Raw genomic sequence first — 25,371 nt, forward strand, 5'->3', positions numbered from 1 at the left:
CTGTTCTATCTGATTAAAAAAATGATGTGCTGGCCTCTGGAGGTCGGCTTTCACTTGGGCAAGGGCTGTGGTTACCTCCTGGATACGTGTGCTCATATGACTAATGGCAGTATCCAGTCGGTCACCCATCGCCTTGAGTCCCTCATGGAAGACCGAGCTCAAGTGCAAAAACTCGGGCATGAGTGACCTGTCCGCGGCCCTCTGCCGCTGCCGGGAGGAGCCCATAAAAAATTGGCTAGAGGCAGAGGACTGGGGAAGGGGAACACCTAATGGACCAGCTTCCTGGTCTCCAGGTTGTGTGGCAGGCCCACTTGCTGCAGCGCTGGAGGATGGCTGGGACGGGTCCGTGGCTGACTGATGAAGGACCGCTCCAGAACCTGGGCCAACAGTGGAGCTCCAAGTGCTGCGGAAAAAAAAAAAAAAATATTACAAAACATTTACAAAAAGATAACTGAACAGTTAGATACACATTCAGATAGGGAAAGGTCACACTACTATTTGTAGTGAATTTTACATCAGAATTTGCAAGCCAGGAGTTCAACAGTAGGAATAAAAGTTTCATAAAACAACATGCTATACTTCTGCATGCATCGACCAGTCCTTGGGGATTAAAAAAACTGATGTAAACTATGAAGAGATGATGGAGACAATACAAGCCATATCTCTATACAAGGTATTGGTATGCCAAAACCTGGAGAGGAACTATGTGAGGGAAAGTATTCAAAGAACACGTACCCCACTGCTGCATCTATCAATCAATCAAGGTTTCGGATTACAAATACTGATGGGAAATACGAATTGACGACAGAGGACATACAAGCCTCCTGTATACTCACCAGGACAAGTGTCAGGAAAAATGAATTGAGGAGCCATTGGCATCCTGAATTCATTATTTCTGACACCTAACTTGCTGAGTATAGATCTGTTGTGCAGGCTGCCGTCACACTCTCAGTATTTGATCAGTATTTCAAATCAGTATTGGTATGCCAAAACCTGGAGAGGAACTATGTGAGGGAAAGTATTCAAAGAACACGTACCCCACTGCTGCATCTATCAATCAATCAAGGTTTTGGATTACAAATACTGATGGGAAATACGAATTGACGACAGAGGACATACAAGCCTCCTGTATACTCACCAGGACAAGTGTCAGGAAAAATGAATTGAGGAGCCATTGGCATCCTGAATTCATTATTTCTGACACCTAACTTGCTGAGTATAGATCTGTTGTGCAGGCTGCCGTCACACTCTCAGTATTTGATCAGTATTTCAAATCAGTATTGGTATGCCAAAACCTGGAGAGGAACTATGTGAGGGAAAGTATTCAAAGAACACGTACCCCACTGCTGCATCTATCAATCAATCAAGGTTTCGGATTACAAATACTGATGGGAAATACGAATTGACGACAGAGGACATACAAGCCTCCTGTATACTCACCAGGACAAGTGTCAGGAAAAATGAATTGAGGAGCCATTGGCATCCTGAATTCATTATTTCTGACACCTAACTTGCTGAGTATAGATCTGTTGTGCAGGCTGCCGTCACACTCTCAGTATTTGATCAGTATTTCAAATCAGTATTGGTATGCCAAAACCTGGAGAGGAACTATGTGAGGGAAAGTATTCAAAGAACACGTACCCCACTGCTGCATCTATCAATCAATCAAGGTTTCGGATTACAAATACTGATGGGAAATAATGACCAGCAACAAATTGCATTATACACCATTTTTTTTTCTTTTTTAACCAATATACTTACGTTCTTCGTGCAAGGACTGGTCTCAAAAACGCAAGGATGCGGTGGTACTTGTATTTGCGTATCCTTGCTGCAGAACCACTTGGAAGCCGGCTCTCTTGGCGCAGGTCCTTGTTGAAGCGGTCCTTCATCGATCTCCAACGTGTTTTCACTTTTGACACTGTTGGCAAAACAAAACATAATAGTTAGGACAATGGTCTTTTGACCATGGTCACACAACTGTATGTGCTGTGAAAAAGTAATGACTTTCTCACATCATACACAGTTGTGTGAGCATGGCCAAGGTATTGACTACATCACACTGCATTACGATACTTACCAAATGCAGAACGGACCCGAGCCGGGGCATTGGCCCAGCCATCCCACAACGCTGCGGCCACCTCATTCCAAAGCCTCCGGATCGTCACATTGTTGGCGTGCAGTGGATCCCGGGTGTCCCACAATGCGACTCGCTCGTGAACCAGGGAGATGAGGTGTTCATTCTCAATTAGGTCCTCATCCTCCTCTGGAACCTAACAACAAAAAGTACATTAATATAGGAGGCGTTCACATACGGAAGACAGAAAACAGAATCAGAGGAATGGCATGAATATTGAAGTAAAAAAAAACACTGGTGCTGAAGCAAAAGGGAAAGAAAGAGAGAAGTAGAAAGAAATGAAGATTCAAGAATTATAAAGTGAGGATACAATACACATTCAGCCAGCTATACTTACACGATGCCGCCGTCTTGCCCGGCCATGACTACGCTGCTCCTGCCCAGTCTCTTCCGCTGTAGAAGAAGTGGTCTGAAAAAGGGAAAATATACATTGTCATATGTGTAGATGTGACAGTGAATACAATCTGAGGAGGTGAATACTCACTTCGCTGACATGTTCCCCTTGTGCAGGCCCAGGCGTTTCCTCATCAGAAGAAGAAGACATTCTGATGTGTGCAGAAAGAAAGGAATGACAGAAATTAGGGCACATAGACACAGATTATAGAAAAGAAATGCATTGGATAGGATATACTCACATAGTTCTGAGGCTTGTTTGCTGATCCAAGGGGCTGTGGGGCGTCTCGTCTGCAAGGCAGTCTGCTGACTAGTGACCTGCAAATGTCCACTACCTCCCTTTATCACCTTGTATGTGGGGGGTGGCTTATCAGTGTCTAGACATGTTTTTCTCAATTGAGACGCATGCGTCGGTAAACGCAAGCAAACGCATGTACTGAAAAACGCATGCGTTTACATAGACTACAATGCGTTTTTTGGGCGCAAACCTTGCGCAATCAGCCGCATGCGTTTCCAGGCGGCAAAATGACGCCTCTAAAAATTACTACATGTTGCATTTCCGCGCCAAGACGCAGACGGCTGGACGACGCATGCGTCGTCAAACGCGGCAAAACGCGAACATAGAAAAACGCATGCGTCGTTAATGTTAAAGATAGGAATACACAACGCATGCAGATATTTGCGGAAGAAACGCTGCGGACACAACCGCAAATGTGAAAGCGGCCTTAAGCAGAACACAGCTTTCCACTCTCTTGCTCTTCTTTTATCTCTGGCAGGTTTAACATTCCTCCTTGAGTGACAGTTTTAGTAAGTAACAGAACTTTAGCTGAATTTGTTACAGCAAAACTTGTGCTGAGCTTTATAGATCAGTGGTTTGTTCTGGAGTCTACAGTACCAAATTTACACAAAGATAACCGGGCATTTTTACAAGCACATAGTTCTGGAAATTGAGAGCTGTGACTAGGAGACTTGCTTTGTGAGAAGTAGATAATAAGGGCTGGTGATTTAGCAAGATTTCTAGCTGCAGTTTGTCAGAAGTGGAGAGGAAGGGGGAAAGAGGTGAGCAGCTAACTGCTGTATAGAAAACAATGGGCTGGAATAGAGGCGGCTGGGATGTTAAGAGTCAACCCAGTTTCCTAGAATATAACTACTGTGCAGTTTTGGACAGGGTCTGGGGAGGCACTAGTGGCAGAGCGCCATGTAAACCCGCTATACACTATGAAAGATAAAAGCGCTTATTGCAGTAGAAAAGACAGCAAAAAGAAAAGGAAGTCAATTACAGACTTGCTTATTTTCACATCAATTCACTAAAACCGATTAGTAACTTTAGAATATCAATGTAATTTTTCTGACCTGTTGTACATAAAGATTATGTAACATTCTTAAAAAAAATGCAGCAGCATTTAAAGGTAACCAGTCATGTGAAAAAAACATTAACATACAGATATGGGGTTAATTTGCAAGTTATTGGCATGTATTCACTCTCGGCACTGAATGACAGCTGACTCGGCAGTGCATCAGTGCAGAGCTGGCTGTCAATGTGCTTGTGAATGGTTACTGCCGCTACTATGTACCGAGTGGTGAATGAAGCCGGGCTTTTAGTGCGCTGGCCAATTGGTTTCAGGACGCAATTAATCTGCAAATTAACCCCATATATGAGGGTTAATAGCATTTTTTCACATGACACATTCCCTTTAGGATTCTGCAGAGTTAACACTGATTAGTTGGAATCCAGTCTCATCTAAAAAAAAAATACTATTTGGGGAAAGTGGCAGTAAACTCTGGGAATATTGTGTAATCAAGAAGATAGTAAAAGTTTAGAGAAAATGATTAGACATCTGCCATGCACACCCATATGGTCTTCAAATACAGTCAGTCACACTAAAGCAGAAACTGAAATCTGGGAAACATTCTGAAAATGAGCATTTAGGTAGGCATAATCATCTTGGCGTAGTCGGATTCTAGAATTACCCACACTTAGAAGTAGTAATCAATAAAAAGTCCTTTACTGTAGACTAAAAATATAAAGTTTGTTACGGCTTTCTTGGAAACCAAGTTATCAGTTACAGATCCATGACTAAACAGCAAAACGTTATGTTCATTATAGCATAATGATCCAATCATGTTAAAACAAGGTTGTCCGATCAAATGATTGCAGGGATGACTGCGCACAAAAAAAAAAAAAAAGTGTGATACTTTTGAGTCATTTAAAAAAATTAAATGAATAAAAAAATAAAAAGGAAGGCAGGCACGATGTTTGCAAGGAGTCAGTCAGAAAGGCAGGTAGCTCAGTGGGTATTTTCACATCAAGCTTTTCTTGCACATTCATTGGCAGTCACACTGGCTTTTGGCAGTTTCTTTCTCATGTTCTTTATTCAACGGAGGAAATAAGGCTGCAGAAATGGAAAGGAACCCTACTTGGGAATGTTCCCTTGTCACCATGCTGGCATTTATTCCTCGTTATTCTGATCTTCCCAAATAACAAAAAGAATTGAAATGCTTTGTGCTGGTCAGAGTTTATCAAAAGACTACGTACAAGTTAGAGGAAAAAAATATAATGTTTAAAGTTTATGTAAAAAAATACAATGAGGGTGATTCGTTAACAGTGGCGTAGCACACATCAGTCTTAATGAAGCAATGCCCCGATTCGTTAGGCAGCAGGTTTAATGAATCCGGTGCGTCGGGTACCCAGAAATTGTACTTCATCTGGAGGCTGGCGTACATTTCTGGAGACAGTGACGACACTTTAGTAGTATAACTTATGATGAATTTGGCAAGCGGTGCGTGTCCTTGCCCCGTCCACATTAGAGTAGACGACCTAAACCAGCCTATTCCTGTTAGCGATTACTCACAGATGAATAGAATATTCCATCCAAACTAACAACTAACTGTTCAGCGCTTACATTACTAACTTTCCAGGTATAAATGGTAAAAGAGGCTCAAAACTCTGTTCTCCTCCCGTGGTAATGACTCAAATGAGCTTTCCTATCAAGGCTCTGCCCTAAAAAAAATAAACTCTGGTCAAGCAAACATTTGAGGTTTGCCAAATCCCAATTAAAAACAATGAGAGTGAAATATTCAGTGTCTCCAATTAGAAGCCAAATATCACCAGTATGTTCAAATTCTGGGGGTTTTATTTTTTTCTAACACCAGGAAACCATTATTGCACAGAGAAAAAAAATTCCTCTTCTGCAATTTCTAACACATTGCAAAAGATTAAAAAAAAAAATAAAAAATACAGAACATAACTATTTAGTTTGAGGCATAGGAAAGAAAGAGCCAGCTACCCTGCAGGTAATTCAGACGCACGGAGTGAGGGTAACGCTGGCTACAGTCCAGCATCCAGTACAAATAAGTCACATTAGGTTTTAGTTTAAAAAGCAAAATAACTCCATGGCAAACCACAAACAAGAATTGTAGAACCATTTCAAGTTTTTTATCTAGACCTAATATAAAAGTCTAATGCTTTTTTATCTATACCGGATGCTGGAAAGTGCTAAAGCATCTACCGGTAATAGCAGACATACTTCTATTTACTCATCTATCTAGAGAACAGGAAAGTGTGGGAGTATATGGAGTACGGAAGAAATAGCTTCAAGTACACCATCCATTTATTTATATGGTCCATTAAGGCATGTACGTCAACACAAGCAAGGGACTCGCCAGCATAGAGGATCAATGAACATCCAATGCTTGACAAGGTGGTTTCTCCTTGGTAATGGCAGCCAATTTGTGAAGGATTCAAGTCCTAAACCCCAGAGAAGGTCAAATCAGAACCAGACATTTGAAGTGAAGCTGGCTGTACACAGAGGAATGGTTTAATTACTACCAAAACCTAACGTTTCCCATATATCCATTAAACAGATGTTAGTATCACTTACTTCCTGAGAGAACTAAAGGATCAGGCATACTGCAATCCAATGCACCCAGTATACACCATGTTCTTCGCCACATACATACACATTGCTGTAAGCGCAGTGCATGCACACTCAGCTCTGCTGCACATACACACAGCGTCTACACCAACACACTATAAAGCTCTTTCCAGGCATGCGACGGATCATATGACCTGAAACCGTTCTCCAGCTCGGCAGACCTACAGCCTTCATCTGGCTTTAGTGATGTGCAAGTCCTGGTAGCCTTCTCCCCTGCCCTGCTCGCAGCTTCTGTGTAGGGCAGGAGAGCGGTGATATGCCAGTCCTGGTAGCCTTCTCCCATGCCCTGCTCGGAGCTTCCGTGTAGGGCAGGAGAGCTGTGCTATGCCAGTCCTGGTAGACTTTTCCCCTGCCCTGCTCGGAGCTTCCGTGTAGGGCAGGAGAGCTGTGCTATGCCAGTCCTGGTAGCCTTCTCCCCTGCCCTGCTCGGAGCTTCCGTGTAGGGCAGGAGAGCTGTGCTACGCCAGTCCTGGTAGCCTTCTCCCCGGCCCTGCTCGGAGCTTCCGTGTAGGGCAGGAGAGCTGTGCTATGCCAGTCCTGGTAGCCTTCTCCCCTGCCCTGCTCGGAGCTTCCATGTAGGGCAGGAGAGCTGTGCTACGCCAGTCCTGGTAGCTTTCTCCCCGGCCCTGCTCGGAGCTTCCGTGTAGGGCAGGAGAGCTGTGCTATGCCAGTCCTGGTAGCCTTCTCCCCTGCCCTGCTCGGAGCTTCCGTGTAGGGCAGGAGAGCTGTGCTACGCCAGTCCTGGTAGCCTTCTCCCCGGCCCTGCTCGGAGCTTCCGTGTAGGGCAGGAGAGCTGTGCTATGCCAATTCCTGGTAGCCTTCTCCCCTGCCCTGCTCGGAGCTTCCGTGTAGGGCAGGAGAGCTGTGCTATGCCAGTCCTGGTAGCCTTCTCCCCCTGCCCTGCTCGGAGCTTCAGTGTAGGGCAGGAGAGCTGTGCTATGCCAGTCCTGGTAGCCTTCTCCCCTGCCCTGCTCGGAGCTTCCGTGTAGGGCAGGAGAGCTGTGCTATGCCAGTCCTGGTAGACTTCTCCCCTGCCCTGCTCGGAGCTTCAGTGTAGGGCAGGAGAGCTGTGCTATGCCAGTCCTGGTAGCCTTCTCCCCTGCCCTGCTCGGAGCTTCCGTGTAGGGCAGGAAAGCTGTGCTATGCCAGTCCTGGTAGCCTTCTCCCCTGCCCTGCTCGGAGCTTCCGTGTAGGGCAGGAGAGCTGTGCTATGCCAGTCCTGGTAGCCTTCTCCCCTGCCCTGCTCGGAGCTTCCATGTAGGGCAGGAGAGCTGTGCTATGCCAGTCCTGGTAGACGTCTCCCCTGCCCTGCTCGGAGCTTCAGTGTAGGGCAGGAGAGCTGTGCTATGCCAGTCCTGGTAGCCTTCTCCCCTGCCCTGCTCAGAGCTTCCGTGTAGGGCAGGAGAGCTGTGCTATGCCAGCGTCCTTCTTGATCATAGGCAGCTGATTCAGTCACGTGCACACGCTGACTGATCTCGGAATAAATGCAATTTTTTGCCCTTTTGTGCCTGAGTGGCGTTTTTTTTCACACATGGGCAGCGTTTAGCTAAAGGGCACAAACTCTACCACAGCGCAATAAATTTACTGTAAGGTAAAGGTAAGGTAAAATGGGGAACATAAGTATTTGATACACTGTCAATTTTGCAAGTTTTCCCACCTACAAAGAATGGAGGGGTCTAATTTTTTATTGTAGCTACACTTCAACTGTGAGAGACTGAATGTAAAAATAAAATAAAAATTAATTACATTGTATGATTTCTACATAATTAATTGGCATTTTATTGTATGAAATAAGTATTTGATACAACAGAAAAACAGAACTTGATACTTGGTAAAGAAACCTTGGTTTCTCCAGGGAAGGAGGTTCCAGGCCAAAATCTCGCGATACATGACCCCATTCATCCTCTCTTCAATACAGTGCAGTTGTCCTGTCCCCTTTGCAGAAAAGCACCCTCAGAGTATAATGTTTCCCCACCACTCTTCACGGTTGGGGTGGTTTTCTCGGGGTTGTACTGATCCTTCTTCCTCCAAACACGGCACGTGGAGTTGATACCAAAAAGTTCTATTTGGTCTCATCTGACCACATGACGTTCTCCCATACCTCCTCAGACTGTGGTCCCAAGCTTTCTTCACATAATTGACCAGCTTACCTGAACTTGCAAAATCGGCACTGTATCAATACTTATTTTCCACACTGTATATGTGCCAAATCTATTAAGAGGTGTACCCACATCTTACTCAAGCAGCCAAAGATTCAAGACTTGAAAACAAAATGCCAGTCTTGATTCACCATCCCATTCACTAAGTATATTCAAGGCCATAAAGGAAAGATTATCCCAGTATTCCTCAGGGAAAGCCAGCAGGCTTCAAAGGTCCTGGCATCACCCACTGATGTGGTGCCGCACAAAACAGTAATTATACTAGTGGCACACTAGGCAGACATTTCAGAATAAGGTACAGGATTGCGCTTAGGCTACTGAATGAAAATATACCTGATGAAGTTGGGTCTTCAGAAAAGTCCGGTAATTCCTCTGGAGGATCCCCATAAAATGAGTTGAATTTGTGGCTAGATACAGCAGCTAAAACTGCTCCCTGTGTAAGGAAAAATGCATTACTCACAAGCTCAATGAAGATCAGTTATACATATAGCAGGGCACATGTTCATTGCTTACACATACAAGATGCAATTTTAAAGAGAAAAATCACATCTATAATCTATAACAGTTATTATCGTCAAACAAAAGCCAAATCACAATACAATAAGTCATTGGCTGTCTGACTACTAACTGAGCATCACATATGGCACGCTTCACCATCAAGGGCACTGAGCGTAGTGGCCAACACCACCACACTATGTTCCAAATTATTATGCAAATTACATTTTTCTCTGATTTTCCTAAATGGTTGGTGCAAATGACAGTCAGTCTAATAAAAGTAATCACCCGTTAGATTATACATCGAATTTTATTGAATAAACCTCCCAATGATAACAGTATAATCTCCAAAATTAATGAAAACTTAAAATGCACTGTTCCAAATTATTAGGCACAGTAGAATTTCTAAACATTTGATATGTTTTAAAGAACTGAAAATGCTCCTTTGTGGAATTTGCAGCATTAGGAGGTCACATTCACTGAACAAAAAAGCCATTTAACTCCAAAACATCCTAACAGGCCAAGTTACATGTTACCATAGGACCCTTCTTTGATATCACCTGCACAATTCATGCATCCATTGAGTTTCTGCTTGTATTTCTTCCCTCCCAGAGCTGCTGTTTTGATGTGAACTGCCTCCCACCCTCATAGATCTTTTGCTTGATGATACTCCAAAGGTTCTCTATAGGGTTGAGGTCAGGGGAAGATGGTGGCCACGCCATGAGTTTATCTCCCTTTATGCCCATAGCAGCCAATGAGGTATTCTTTACAGCATGAGATGGTGCATTGTCATGCATGAAGATGATTTTGCTCCTGAAGGCACATTCCTGCTTTTTATACCATGGAGGAAAGTTGTCAGTCAGAAACTCTATATACTTTGCAGAGGTAATTTTCACACCTTCAGGAACCTTAAAGGGCCCTACCAGCTGTTTCTCCACGATTTCGGCCCAAAACATGACTCCTCCACCTCCTTGCTGACGTTGAAGCCTTGTTGGGACTTGGTGGCCATCCACCAACCATCCACTACTCCATCCATCTGGACCACCCAGGGTTGCTCAACACTTATCAGTAAACAAGAATGTTTGGAAATTAGTCTTCATGTATGTGTGGGCCCAATGCAACCATTTCTGCTTGTGAACAATGTTTAAAGGGAGGCCGAATAGTGGGTTTATGCACCACAGCAAGCCTTTGAAGGAGCCTACACCTTGAGGTTCGAGGGACTCCAGAGGCACCAGCAGCTTCAAATATCGGTTTGCTGCTTTGTAATGGCTTTTTAGCAGCTGCTCTCTTAATCTGATGAACTTGCCTGGCAGAAATCTTCCTCATTATGCCTTTATCAGCACAAACACATCTGTGCTCAGATACAGCCACAAATCTCTTAACAGTACGATGATCACGCTTAAGTTTTCAGGAAATTTTTAATGTTTTCATCCCTTCACCAAGGCATTGCACTATTAGATGCTTTTCAGAAGCAGAGAGATCCTTTTTCTTTCCCATGTTACTTGAAAACTGTGACCTGCTTAATAATGTGGAACATCATTTTTAAGTAGTTTTCCTTTAATTAGAATCACCTGGAAAACTAATTCTCCCATGTGTTTAAGATGGATTTCAGTGATCCATTGAGCCCTGAGACACAATACCATCCACGAGTTTATTTGAAAAACAAAACAATTAAATCTTTATCACACTTAAATCCAATTTGCATAATAATTTGGAACACAGTGTATGTCTATAGTAGAAGCTCACACTCTGGGGAAGAAAACATCCAGGACAAACATGCGTCCTTGGCAATGCCACTGCTAATATTTATAAGGCTGGGCTCACACGAGCGTAAATTAATAATAATAATAATAATAATAATAATAAAAGGACCCATTCTTATCCAGAAAAGGGGAGGCAATTTTTCTCTCACTTCGTGTGCTGTCCTGATGCAATTGTTCTTTAGTCGGCAGCAATCATTTACCGTTTGCCAACTTTCAGAACTGCAGATGCAGCAGTGAATAGGAGGAGGATATACCGGGCTCTGTATGGCCACTATTTTTTTTCTACCACTCAACTGGTTTCAGAGTGAAATCGCAACATGCTGAGAATTTTTTTTCAGTCAGATTATGTCAGTGAAAAAAAAACCCAGCCATCAGAACTGCTCCTTTGAATAACATTGGTTTAAGTGCTGTCCGATAAAAAAAAAACGAATAGCACTCATCCGATTAACATGGTGGTGTGAGGGAGCTCTAATGTCATACTATACCTGCATGTCAGAAGAGGAGAAATAGATGGGCAGGCAAAATTACTGTTACTTCATTCAGACCGCATGGTAAAACCACTGACTGAAGATCACACATCACTGCCTGTGTGCACCAAGTCATGTTCTCCATATACTGACTACCACAGCACTTCAGGATTCATTGCAGAAGCAAAAAAAGCTGACCGCTGCGAACTGCTTCCTTAAATCTAGATACAAGTATGGTGACTTAAGACAAACACCCTGTGGCCATGGACCATGGACGGTAGAAAGCTGCATTACTAAGAAGGACTGGAGTCAGCCAGCTAAGGCTCAGACTCCACAGCCCTGAATAACAGGTCTTACCACTAGGTATCCTGAGACACACACTGTTCGAGAATGAGTAAGACTTATAGCATTTTTTCCCAACTTTAAAGGAGAATGGTTATCAATTTTTTTTTCTTTACTAAGAAAGTTAAAAGAATTTCCCAGGGCAATTTTTTTGCCTAAATAAAGCCTAGCATGCACGTTATCCCTGTTTAAAGGAACTCTTCCAGCAGGATTTCCCCCTTCCCAGATTATTTATATGCACATGTAGCTTTTGCAAAGACAAATCCAGCAATACTTCAGCTGGTCAGTCTGTTCCTCCTAATCTGAGCGTCATCGATCAAATGCAGATTGATCAGTAACAGAGGAAGTGCTTTGGACTCGTGGAAGATCCTCACAAGCCTTTGGCACTCTGCATCTATTGGCCAACCATTGCTACCTTTCTCCTGCTTGACCGACCGCTTTTTTTTACTTTAAGCCAAAGAAAAGAAGCTGGCAATCAGGCAGGAGGAAGCAGCGCTGGGTAAGGAATAAATCTGGGGAGAGCAGAGGCCTGGGAAGAGCTTCCACACGTTAGAAGCACTTTAGCCTCATTTGCTCGGTAACTGAGGAATGGACTGCCATACTAAGGTGATGGCTCGACTTGTCTTTATAAATAGCTTAGGGGGGAAAATTCTGAAAACAAAGTCCCTTTCATATATGCTTCGTATTGGAATCGTAAGGTACAATTTCAATAATCAGTACAGATTAAAGGGATGGTCAACTTCTCAATGCATCGGCTCCATCTAGGCCATCACACTCAAAAACACTGTACATGACCGAGCAAAAAAAAAAAATGACCGAGGCCACCCACTGCATGACAAATACAACTTCCAGCTGCAAAGCCCAACTCCATCCTCCCCATTGAGGCACCGCTAATGTGGCGACACACACGCGCACCTTGTCTCAACTCTCATCGATCTCCGCAGCTAAACCCTTCTCATGGGCTCCCTCTGTCAGCTCATCCGCACCCTGATACCTTGATAGTGCGATGCCGATGGGCTGCTATGGTAATCTGAGGCGTGACAACGGCCTCTGGGTCTGCCCTGCAACTACAGCACATTAATAAAAAAAATAGTTTGAGCTGGAAAAAAAAACAAACCAAAACCATCCCGTACCTTAAAAATCACATTTTTCATATCTCCACATCTATGACGACACATCCTATAACACTATTCAACACTATCATTATTAACCCTGATGAACTCCACAAAAAAAGTTTAGCGAAAAAAAAAAAAAAATAAACAACCTCACACAACTCTGCCTACATAAAGATCAAAAAAGCTACGAGTCTTAGAATATAGTAAATACTACTAAATAATTAAAGAAAAACATTTTTTTTTTACTACGTCTACAAGAAAAAAAAAAAGTATATTCATTATGTATTGTCATTATCGTATTGACTTGCACAATAGTGTTAAGCATGTAACTTAATCTGAAATACTAGATCAAGTTTGGCATCACGACAATTGTACTGACCTTACAGAATAAAAGTTAAAAACGTTATTTGTTCAGTATGTGAATAGCTGAAAATTTACATAAACAGAATAGCAAAATGCTGCCAGGAATGAAACTCAAAACCATCACCAAAAAACAAACAATCCCTCATACAGCTGTGCTGATTGAACAACAAAAACATTCTATAGCTCCTAAAATGTGAATTAAAAAAAATGATTTGTAGGAAAATTACCAAAATTTGTACATCCTTAGGGCTTTTTCACACGTCCTGATACTTCCGGTCCTGGAAAAACCAGTACTGGACATAATGTCTATACGTCTGTGTGCCGCATTAGTACCACACGTACCAGCACTTGGGAATCAGCGGTACTGTTCACACTGTTCCCTGATGCTGAAGACAGCTTGCATCATTCTCCCTACTCGTGCTACAATCAGCGCTAGCAGAGGAGAATGTTGAGAGTTGTATTTCTGATAACAGCGAGAGCAGGCGTCTGATGAGGAGAGTATTGATCAGCTGCCGCCTGCGCTATAAAAAAAAAAAAAAAAAGACTTGGGGTTATTTTGATAACCAGCCAGGCAAAACTGACAGCTGACACACTAAGCTGTTAGCAAGTCTGCATAGAGGGGTTCCCACACTAGTAGATGCGCCTTTTCTGGGCGGCTGTGGGCTGCTATTTTTAGGCTGGGGGAGCAATATCCATGGCCTCTTTTTCTAGCCTGAGAATACCAGTTTCCAGCTGTCTGCTTTAGCATGGCTGGTTGTCAAAAAAATGGAGGGGGATCCAATGCCGTTTATTTAAATAATTTGAAAAGAAAATACGGTATGGGGACCCCTCTATTCCAACCTTGCTAGAGCTGACAGCTGAGGTTTGCAGCCCGCAGCTGTCATATTTGACTGGCTGGTTATCAAAAATACAAAGAACCCCAAGTCATTTTTTTGTTTGACGCATTGTGCAGGCGGAGGCTGATAAATATGCTTATAAGCCGCCACTCTTGCAGTTATCAGTTGAATACAACTTTCAATATTAACCCCTGCTAGCGTGAGTAGGGGAGAATGATGTAAGATGTCTTCAGCACCCGGCGCTGAGGAACAGACATGTGAGCGTGTTTTGCCCACAGTCGCATGGACTGTGGAAACACATGGACATGAGAACAGACCCATTCGTTTGAAGTGTTTCCGGTACATGTGAAGACTGTCACCACACGCACCGGACACACTCATGTCTGAAAGAGCCCTTAAAGAGGTTTCCCATTACTAATTTCACTCCCCTTCATGTGTCCTAATTCTTCCTATACTTCTATTACCTGTCCTGCTCCTGGAAGCTCAGCTCTCGGTGGGTCATATATCCTCTTGTTGTGATTGTTGCCTTGCTACTTCCAATCTGGGGACCAGAATCGGATGAGAAAATCAGGGCACGTCACTGGTGGGGGGTGAGGCTATGTCTCAGTGAGTGACAGCAGACTGAGCATGCATGCTCAGATCAGACTTCATTATCCTCATGCTGTGCATTCAGCTGACAAGCACTATGATGCGCTGATCATTACAAAGCATATCACAGGGTTAGTCAGCTGAAGGCACTGCAATTCCAAGCAGCATTCAGGGAGAGCAGAGTAAGCCTGATGTGAGTTCAGTTATGTGTGGTGCCGACTGAGTCTGCTGATGCTTTGAAGTGCTGTGCCTTCAGCAGACAAGCCCTGTGATATACTTACTAATGATCAGCACATCGCAGTGCTTGTCAGCTGAATGGACGGCACGTCAAAGCTGCATCCAAGCAGAGGAGAGGACAGTGCTGTCTGATCTGGGCATGCATGCTCAGACTGCTGTCACTCAGACGTAGCTTCGCCACTCCACCAGTGACATGCCCTGATCGGTTTGTCTGATTCTGGTCCCCAAATCAGAAGCAGCAGAGCCAGAATCAAAATAAAAGGATATAAGACCCACAGAGATATGAGCTTACATGAGCAGGGCAGGTAATAAAAGTGTATTAGAAAAGTGTTTGTTAGGAGAAGTTTAGGACAAATGAAAGGAGCTTAAATTAGTAGTGGAAAACCTCTTTAAAAAGTGATGAAACATGCATATTTCCTTACAAATATAAGTTGGGTTACAGGTAATTTGAAAATGATTGCATGAATAAAAATGTTACTTACTACAATACATACAAGGAAGCAGGGATCTGTCAAAGCAATTGTATGGACAAATATATGCCACTGAGTTTTACTCAACCAGTATGTCCATGCAGCATCTCACAGCGACCGACGGGTCCAGACATTGAATGCGAAAACATATGGAGTCATGCCGTGATCAATTTGTGAGAGAATAAATGAAGGGTAGATTATGGCTATTAATCGGCAAGTGGAGAGAAAACCGCTCTCACTACTAACTGGAGAAGAGCTGTAGACTAATGGGAAACTGGTGTGGAATTATTTGGGACAACTTCACATATGCCTATAAGAATGTGACGTTCAAGTCAGGGGAATCTAAGTCAGCACGTTATGGGGCGGTGATACCGATAGCTGACTTCTGCCTTGCTACTCCAAGGAAAAGTGGCACAAAATATCAATTTTTGACAGACTTTTCTATATTTAAATTTAGTTAGCCTCATCATGGGAAGAAGCTTTCTTATAACTTTTTTTTGGAACTGGTTCCCAGATATAATTTTCTGCAAGCACAATTTCTGAAATTCGTCATTTGTCAGGGAAAAAAGAGCAACCTGTATAAGTATTTCATTTTTTATATTAGTTTTCCACAGCACTGGGATATGGACCTTAAAACTGGCGTGTGAAAAGTGACTCTCCGAACTCCTGCTCATAAAGGGTCATTCCCCTGCAGCATATGTGTAGCGTTACCATGTAAGCATCCTTTTCTTATTGAGCCTTCTGCCCTTTCTGAACTGGAAATTACCTTTCCATGAACTACCTCTGTGTTGAGCTTAAGAGATATTTTAAACACTGTATTTAATCTCAGTATTTGTTGTGACACAGGACACATGTTACATACTGTGGACAGGCTTACAATTGCACAGGTGAGTAAGATGATTCAAGACATTACCTTTAATTTCCTCCTTGCATTGAATTTTCTTAGCTGTTCTACAGTTTCTGGCAAGTGGATCTTGTATGCATAGCGATCCCTTTCCTGGAACCAAGAAAAGTTTGTGTAGAAAAATGAACAAATAATTGAACTAAGAAACAGCATGTTCACACACATTCCCAGGAGTCATTAAGAGGCTACTACAATGCTCACCTTACACGTATGTGTATCTACCCGTCTATTTAATTCGTAGAACTTTAAGCCTATTTTACAGCTGGTGGAGTCAAAGGGGTTGTTCCCTTTCAATGACATTTTTCTCCTGGCTGCAGCTCGCTAGAAACAAATAGTGATGTACTCCCCCTTCCCAGGTCCACAGTGAGTCTCTGCTCCTGTTACCAGTGTCTCATTGGCTGTGGCTCCGATTTGACTTTCATAGTGTGGCAGCCAATCAGTGAGCTCGACGGCTCTAGTGAGGCGTTCTAGAAAATATAACGTCCCATTGAGAAAAGCCAAGCTCACTGTATGGCAGCATCATCGTCAACGTGACATCAGCACAGCAGCCATTGTACAACATCGGCGCAGATTACCAGTGGACCCAGGGAAGGGGAGTACAGCTTTTATTATTTCTACAATCTGCAGCCAGAGGAGAAATATAAGTTTAGGTGAACAATCTGCTTAATTGTTTGGGGTGATGCAAATCTATGACTTCTGTTCAGAATTACAGCCTATACTCTAATATACAGCGGTATTCACGATTCTTCAGCTCTCAGTGGTACATCAGCCACACACATCCTGGGAAGTGTAGTCCCTACACGGAGTAAAGCACACTAATGTGATGTAGTGACTGCGCTGCACACTTTCCGCAGCTTACCTTTAGCCAGGGGTGATTGAGTGCCTCATACACTGTTATTCTTTCCGCAGGGTCCAACATAAGCATGCGACGCACCAAGTCTTTAGCACTTTCAGATATATGACTCCATTGTCGAGGATTCATCTACAAAGTTAAAAAAATAAATAAATTTAAACACACACTTTTTACTTAATTTAGTAGCTACCTGTTAAAACTGAATTTTTCTTTGCAAATATTACTTTCACTTTAATTCCAAAGCATTAGTTCATTGCCATGTCAGTTTCGTAAAAAATAAACTTATAAGGCTAGGTTCACACCTACAAATCCAAGACATTTAATGCTTTTTTTCTGCCTTTTCAGGAAAATAGCAGCAACACTTTTACAGTCATTTTCTGAAACCAACCGCAACCACACTGCAGTTTTGCCATGATTTCAGAACGTGTTTGTAACATAAGAAATGATAAAGAAAAAAAATGGCAACAAACGTGGAATCCAGCCCGGTAGCAATTTCTAGTTAAGTGATAATTCGATGCTGATTTCTGTAGCACCATCACCTGATTATTCCCTATGGAGCTGGCTTCTGCTTCCTAGTGCCAAGACTATGCCCTACACCAGACGACAAAAAGAAGAAGGGATCAATCAGGATCGATCGCCTCTTACTAAACGTTTTATAGGAGGAAACAGAAGTCTGAGTCAGGAAGATTAAGAGGTTATTGCACAAGACTTCGGACCCCCATCTGCTTCCTAATTATGGCGAGGATCTTGCTGAGGTAAACAGAGACTGACCAGAAAACAATATATCAGCGGACTACCAATGACTTCTGTCCTGCAATAGAATAGTTCATGAATAAGAAGTTTGTTCAGAAGCCACAACACCCAGAACACTGTAAATGTTCTATTCCAACAGCAAGATTGCAGGATTGCTTCAGCTTTGATCATTTGGTTGGTTTGCAAAAAAGTAATAACATCCACTAATTTAAATTAAAGGGGCTGTCCATTGTGAAACAAGTTATTACTTATCCATGGGATCTGTGAAAACCTATTGACATCTAGGACCTGCAGCACTGAGAAAAATGGGGAACCTTTATCCCTTTAGATCGGAGCGGGTGCACATGCTCGCCATGACTCTCATTCCCTATGGAAGCAAGCATCTGACCCGACGCTCCATTCTGTGATACAAGCGCAACGCTGGGGATAAACATTCACCATTCTGCCAATAAGCTCAGGCCCCAGCGGTCAGACAGTTAACATCTATATTGCGATCTTTATTGCGATACTTTGTTTTACTGGAGAACTCCATTAAAAGGGGTTATCGGGCCTCAAGGTACAAATCTGCAGTCACTGACTGTATCCTCACAAGGCGCAGAGGGAAAAAGCTTCCTGCACATGGTGGAGCAAACATGGAAGTGGAAATCCATGAAAATCAAAAATAGCACTGAACCTAAAAAAAAGGAGCAGCTTTCATAATTGAAATCTAGCACATTTTACTAGATTACACGTAGAAACTTTGAAAGGTTGTTTGTAACCCATTGTTTGACTTCCATGGTGACGACCACTAGCATCTGTCACTACATGAGTGGTCGTAACCATGGATACCAAAGCTGCTGCTATGCCCTGCACATGAGGAAAGTGGCATAGTGAATCTGAAGAAGTATGCTACATTTCTAATTAGCGGTATTTGCTAATATTATTAAACCTACTACATTTTGGGATAGGCTCTTGGAAATGGAAATACCCCTTTAATTTAAAATGGATGAAAAATGCTGAAACAATGAACATGCAGCAGATTTTGAAAAAAAAAAAAAAAATCATGTGCATGAGAATCCAGAATACGCTCACTTTTCTGGTACTGTAAATTGCAGTTTTTTTTTTACCCATGGCAAAGGCGTAGAAAAATTCAGCGAAAACACAGAGTGTGAACAAGATCTTAAGAAAAGTGTGTTTCTATACCCTATTTATCTGGAATTTCTACAAGCTGCAAAATAAAAAACATTGAACTTCTACTAATCGGGCTGACTAAGCATTTGAGCTTTATTTACTCATTTTGCATTGCTTATATCATATTCCGCAGCGCTTTACTTACATTATCATCACTGTCCCCACTGGGGCTCACCATCTATAGCCCTTGTCTGTATGTCTTTGGAATGTGGGAGAAAATTGGAGAACCTGGAGGAAACCCACACAAACACGGGGAGAACATAAAACGCCCTGCAGATGTTGTCCTTGGTGGGATTCGAACCCAAGACCCCAGCGATGCAAGACTTCAGTGCTACCCACTGAGCCACCATACAGTGCTACCCACTGAGCCACCGTGCTGTGTTTCCATGCGTTTCACCAGTACAAGCTAAAATTACATTGTAAACCACAGCAGTTGGATGTAAAATGTACAATTTTGCTGGGTGCAGACACATAGCCGCAGGGCACCCTCCTAGAAACAAGACAGTCACTTACCTTGTATTTTCCTTTGATAATGCCCTCAAATAATCTTTCCTTTGTGCCATAAAAAGGCAAACAGCCACTTAACAGGATAAAAAGAATGACACCACATCCCCAGACATCTACAGGCTTCCCATAAGGCTCTCTCTTCACCACCTCTGGAGCCATAAAGTGCGGTGTTCCTACACGACCTAGTGGAAGCAGACAGCGCAACGCTTTATTATCCAAGTTACATCAAAACTATACGGTGCAATATTCAGCTTTACACAGACCCTTTACAGAGTACAAGGTAACACTGAACTAGAGTGAGCATTTGACCAGTGAATACTTAGGTCGGTCTGCAGTAAGCGAATGACCCAGGTCAGGCAGAGTTTTCCCACGAACAAAGTTAATTTTAATCAATAGATATTGGAATAAAAATCATTACCACAATTGGATGTGGTAAAAAAAAAAAAAAAAATGTTCCTGTGCTGAGATGATCTTATACATGTGCCCCTGCTGTGTACAGAGTAATGGCCGTGTCTCACAGTGCGGGAACATGGTCTGATCATACCACAGCTCCTGGGCAGGGGGGAAGCAAGAGAGTATACAGATATTATAGCACAGGATCACATATAATTCCTTCTTTGAGGTAAAACTTTTTAAACAGGCAGGGATCCCCATGCTGGACTGTCTGTATACTCTTTTGCGTTTTCCCATGCGTAGGAGCTGTGGTATGATCAGACCATGTTCCTGCACGGCCATTACACAGTACATAGCAGGGGCACATTTATAAGATTATCTCACCACATTTTTTATACAAATCCAATTGTAGAAATTATATTATTATTCAAAGTATTAAAATCAACTTTATAAATTAACTTTGTGAGAAAAAGGACTTTACTTCCCGAATCTAAAACAATCCATTACAAGACTGAATTTTTTGGCCAAATACACCATCCCACAGGTCCGTGGTCTGTACCTGGTACTGCAGATAGGGTCTGTGCAGACGTTCAGTAGTCTCCAGCACTTTGGACGTAGCACATGTCCGCTCAATCCAAAGTGCTGCCGGCTTTTGTACAGCGATTCCGCATGTGTTTATTGAACCTGGTGACATTTATCTTGGGGAGACTGAGCGTCTCTGCAAGATAAATAGACATGCTGTGGTCTGGAAAGACGCGTCGCATGTCCGTCTCAGCAGGGAAGGCGCGGGTGTCTGTGCACACATATGGACATGGGCTTTCTTGAAATCCCATCCACTATGATGTAACATTTGGCCTCTGTAGGTTGGACGCTGTGGATGTACGCAGCGTCCAACTCAGGGCTGTGGAGTCAGAGTCCAAGCCCATTTTGGTGGAGTCGGAGTCATGGAAATTGAGGAGTCGGAGGTTTGACTTACTGGTTCCACAGCCCTGGTCCAACCTGCAGCCTTTATTGACCGTGGGAACATACCCTTAGAGCTGCAAACCTGTCGTCAGGAGTTAAAAAGTTACTTAAAGAATCACTCATTGCTTCAAAGTTTGAATCCTCTTAATATATGGCCATCATGTAAGTACAGGGTGCCATAGAACAATTCCTCAATTTGCCTTTCTACCCACTTAATTCTTCTCTTTTTTCTCCTCTATGTAGAAACAGGAAGTCTCTTGTCTCTGCAGAAACCATTCCCCTCTTCAACCCCTGACCCAGCTGCTACTCTTCTCCCTGCCAGGGACGTTGGCAGTGACTTAGGACTCATACAAAGAAATTGACTTCCTGTTTCTACATAGAGCTTAGAAGGAGTCAGCTAGTTAGTTTTTAATCAAGTGATCACAGCCATTACGGGAAACAGATTAACTGGATAGAAAGGCAAAATGTCCAATTGTAGGCACACAGTGCTGAATAATATGATTACTGCAATATATTAAGAGAATACAAACTTAAAAAAGTAGACTTACCGTATATACTCGAGTATAAGCCGAGATTTTCAGCCCATTTTGGGGGGCTGAAAGTCCCTCTCGGCTTATACTCGAGTCATACCCAGGGGTCGGCAGGGGAGGGCAGTCTAATAATACTCACCTGCTCCTGGCGCGGTCCCTGCACGTCCCTGGTTCCCCGGCGCCGCAGCGTCTTCCTGTAGTGAGTAGTCACATGGTACAGCTCATTACAGTAATGAATATGGACCCGACTCCACTCCCATAGGGGTGGAGCTACATATTCATTACTGTAGTGAGCAGTAACGGTGACCGCTCAGTACAGGAAGAAGCTGCAGCGCCGGACAGGGACCTACAGGAATCGCGCCGGGAGCAGGTGAGTATAATGGGGACAGAAAGCGCTGCACGATATTCACCTCTCCTCGTTCCGGGCGCCGCTCCATCTTCAGCGTCTTCTGCAGTGACGCTCAGGTCAGAGGGCGCGGTGACATGGTTAGTGCGCACCCTCTGCCTGAACGTCAGTGCAGAAAACGCTGAAGACAGAGAGGCGCCCGGAACGAGGAAAGGTAAAAATTGAAAGTGCCGGGGGCCTGAGCGACGAGAGGAGAGTATGTGATTTTTTTTTTTCGCAGCAACAGCACATGGGGCAAATATCTCTATGGAGCATCTTATGGGGCCATAATCAACATTTGTGCAGCATTATGTTGGGCAAATGTCTCTATGGAGCATCTTATGGGGTCATAATCAACATTTGTGCAGCATTGTATGGGGCATATTTTAACAAGGAGCATCTTATGGGGCCCCTCAAACTGTATGGAGCATTATATGGGGCATATTTTGTATGGAGCATCTTATGGGGCCCATCATGAACTGTATGGAGCATTATATGGGGCTCCTGATTCAATATGGATATTCAAAAAACACAACCTACTAATGTCTCAATTAATTTTACTTTTATTGGTATCTATTTTTACTTTTGAAATTTTCCAGTAGCTGCTGCATTTCCCACCCTAGGCTTATACTCGAGTCATTAAGTTTTCCGTGGCAAAATTAGGGGTCTCTGCTTATACTCGAGTATATACGGTATTCTAAATCCCCCGTCAAAAAAAAAAAAAAAATCAAGCTCTTAAAACATATTGTAGTGTCCCCTATCAAAACAATGCATCAGTGCCTGAGAAAACTATAAATTGGGAATGGTTTAGTTTTTAAATGAAGACGCTGCACTTTCCATTTAGAAGTTAGATCTCAGTAACTAGGTGAAACTTGCACAAATAAAAATGCACAAATCTGTACATCTTACAGAATGTCCGATATGGGAAAAATAATTTACCAATCCAAAGAATAGGCTATAATTGTCTGAATGCTGCGACACTCTGCCAACTACTAGAACATGGGTCCCAGGGGCCCTGTTTACTCCTCACAGCATGATTGCAAGTGAGGAACTTTAGATTGAGCAACACACAAGGAAGCACCTGGGTGGCCATCAGCAGTTTACTTCTGATCCATGTAACAAAAAACCCACAAACTTATAGGGGGTGGGAGGGTGATCACTTAATGTGTGTAGATGTGATGGGGATACCTTGTCTATATAACTTGCTGAAATACTGTACTTCAGTGCTTACGTCACTATTAACCTACTGTCCCAGCAGCTCCATCTCCAGCCCCAAGGTCAATGCAGAAAGTTTTTCCTGTGTCTGTACACCATCAATTCTGTATGACAACCGAGCCTGCTGACTAGCCCTTTCAATAGATAAACTGGCCCTTTTCTTGGTCATAGCCAATGAACAGACAGAAGAGGAGTAATGTCTGGGCACTGGCCATGACCAAAGGGTGTCCAGGACTAAATGTGATTACCCATACACAGGACCACAGATTGGTGGGGATCAGATGGCACCCCCACCATCAGTCGATATCTGCTCTGACAGGAGCCAGATGTGAGCAATATATGGAGCAGAACACTTACATAGGATAGAAGTACTCATTACTAGGCCACAGACACTAAATGTACGGCTCTGCAATGTACTGCCCCATGCATTGCTTACCAAAGGCCGCTGCCAGAGAAGATGTCAGCTGTGAGGGTGCCGGGTGTCAGACCCCAACAGATCTCATAGGTAGTCAGTGTGTTTGCCCAATAATGTCTTTGGGATGGTCTGGGACTGAGTGCACCACCCTCAACCCCTGCCCAGAAAGGCACTTACCTCCAGCCACTAAGCCAGACTCGCCCAATTGTATTGCAACTCCAAAGCCACCAAGCTTGACCGGAGCAGAATTCTCTTTAGAAGCGAGGAGTACACAGTGTGGCTAAACAAAAAAAAAACAAAAAAAAAAAACAACGTAAATTAAGAAGGATCAGCACAACCAAAAATACATTAGTACCTCTTGTGTCTCCCCTTTTCCTCATAGATTGTAAGCTTGCGAGCAGCAGGGCCCTCATTCCTCCTGGTATCTGTTTTGAACTGTGATTTCTGTTATGCTGTAATGTCTGTTGTCTGTATAAGTCCCCTCTATAAGTTGTAAAGCGCTGCGGAATATGTTGGCGCTATATAAATAAAATTATTATTATTATTATTATTAGGACCTAAAAGCTATGCAGGATAGACTGATCAACATGGATGGCCGCTCCATATGCATTTGGTACCAAATAGGCCGTAAAGTATTTTCTACATGATAGTACCAAGATTTTACTGGCTGGTTGACATTGAAAGACTTCACATAATCGGGAAGTGCAGCTCATCGTCTATTCTAAAAAGGTAATTGTGAAATGCAGCCAGGAACTACAAAACCGTTTTGAATAGAGAGCTACATGTGTGCAGGGTCTCCTCATCTCTAAAGTACTGATGGATGAAGGACACCCCCAATTCTCCAGATACATGACAGTCCTGGAAGTGGGATTCAAAGGATCAGATAGTTAGGGTATATATTCTTATGATATGCCATAATCTTTTAAAAGGTAATACCCCTTTAAGTTTTACTGCAGCACTTGTAGTTCTTTAACAGGAGAATGTGTCCCTCTGTTCAAAAAAGGTTGTGCACCCCTGATTTATAACAAACTCAATGTGGACACTAAGAAATCTACATACAATGAGCATGGAATTCTGCAAAACTTATCCACACTATCAATTGTGATGTACTTTTATAGCAACACCATATTCCACAGCACTTCGACATCATCGCTGTCCCTGATGGGGCTCACAATCTAGATACCCCACCACTAGGACTTTGGAGTGTGAGGAAATCCGAGAACCCAGAGGGAACACACACAAACATGGGGGAAACATACAATCTCCTTGCAGATGTTGTCCTTGGTGGAATTTGAACCCAGGACCCCAGTGCTGCAAGGCTGCAGTGTTAATCAGTAAGCCACCATCAATATTCACTTAACATGGATTCTCTAAATTAAAGAAGTCTTTCATGGGGACAGGCTATATTAAAGTGGGAAGACTTGCCAAAGAGAAAAGGAAAAGATACAGCTATCTCAGATTACACACAGAAGGGCCACAAGCCAGATAAGAACTAGGGGAGATCTATTCTTAAAGAAAAAAAATGTCCAGCTGCACCGAATCCGTGAAAAAAGTTTTCTTTATTCACAAACTTAAACATGGAGGACACAAATGAGATTGAGATTCGTACCCTTATGGTTTGTGCTGAAGTTTGTATCCTCCATGTTATAAGTTTGTGAATAAAGAAAACATTTTTTCACGGATTCGGTGCAGCTGGACATTTTTTTTCTTTTGGATTCTACACGCCTGGACACAGCGGGTCCGTGCTCCCGAAGCTCAGCTTATGCATCACAGGCGAGCTGGCTTATATTTCTTCTCATCAGAGATCTATGCTTACAAAGAAAGCAAATAAACACGAGAAAAGGCAGAGTACAAAAACCACCAAAGAATAAAAAATAGAACAGGTTATTATCAATATTAATACAGATAAAATGACAATCAATATAATTATAATTTTCTTTATAATTATCTTGATTGTAGTTTTATCTGTATTAATATTGATAATAA

The 25,371-nt window shown here is 42.9% G+C and overlaps 1 protein-coding gene and 1 long non-coding RNA gene across 10 annotated transcripts in view; both read right to left on the reverse strand.

Moving 5' to 3' along the window:
- Positions 1–25,371, reverse strand: part of CASK (calcium/calmodulin dependent serine protein kinase) — a 319,197-nt gene that overhangs the window by 112,085 nt on the left and 181,741 nt on the right. For all 9 annotated transcript variants that reach the window (XM_077294801.1, XM_077294805.1, XM_077294804.1 and 6 more), the window contains exons 6-10: positions 23,563–23,665; positions 19,491–19,666; positions 17,061–17,183; positions 16,211–16,294; positions 8,955–9,054 (exon numbers count right to left, since the gene is read on the reverse strand). In XM_077294801.1, the coding sequence (XP_077150916.1) occupies positions 8,955–9,054; positions 16,211–16,294; positions 17,061–17,183; positions 19,491–19,666; positions 23,563–23,665 (586 nt within the window). The remainder of the gene's footprint in view (positions 1–8,954; positions 9,055–16,210; positions 16,295–17,060; positions 17,184–19,490; positions 19,667–23,562; positions 23,666–25,371) is intronic.
- On the reverse strand, positions 1,768–3,014 carry LOC143818035 (uncharacterized). The gene is made up of 3 exons (XR_013224276.1): positions 2,472–3,014; positions 2,078–2,270; positions 1,768–1,918 (listed from the first exon to the last, which is right to left on the reverse strand). It is a non-coding gene; the product is annotated as an uncharacterized LOC143818035 (long non-coding RNA).

Source organism: Ranitomeya variabilis, chromosome 3 (assembly GCF_051348905.1).
Source record: "Ranitomeya variabilis isolate aRanVar5 chromosome 3, aRanVar5.hap1, whole genome shotgun sequence".
In the NCBI taxonomy this organism is placed as follows: domain Eukaryota; kingdom Metazoa; phylum Chordata; class Amphibia; order Anura; family Dendrobatidae; genus Ranitomeya; species Ranitomeya variabilis.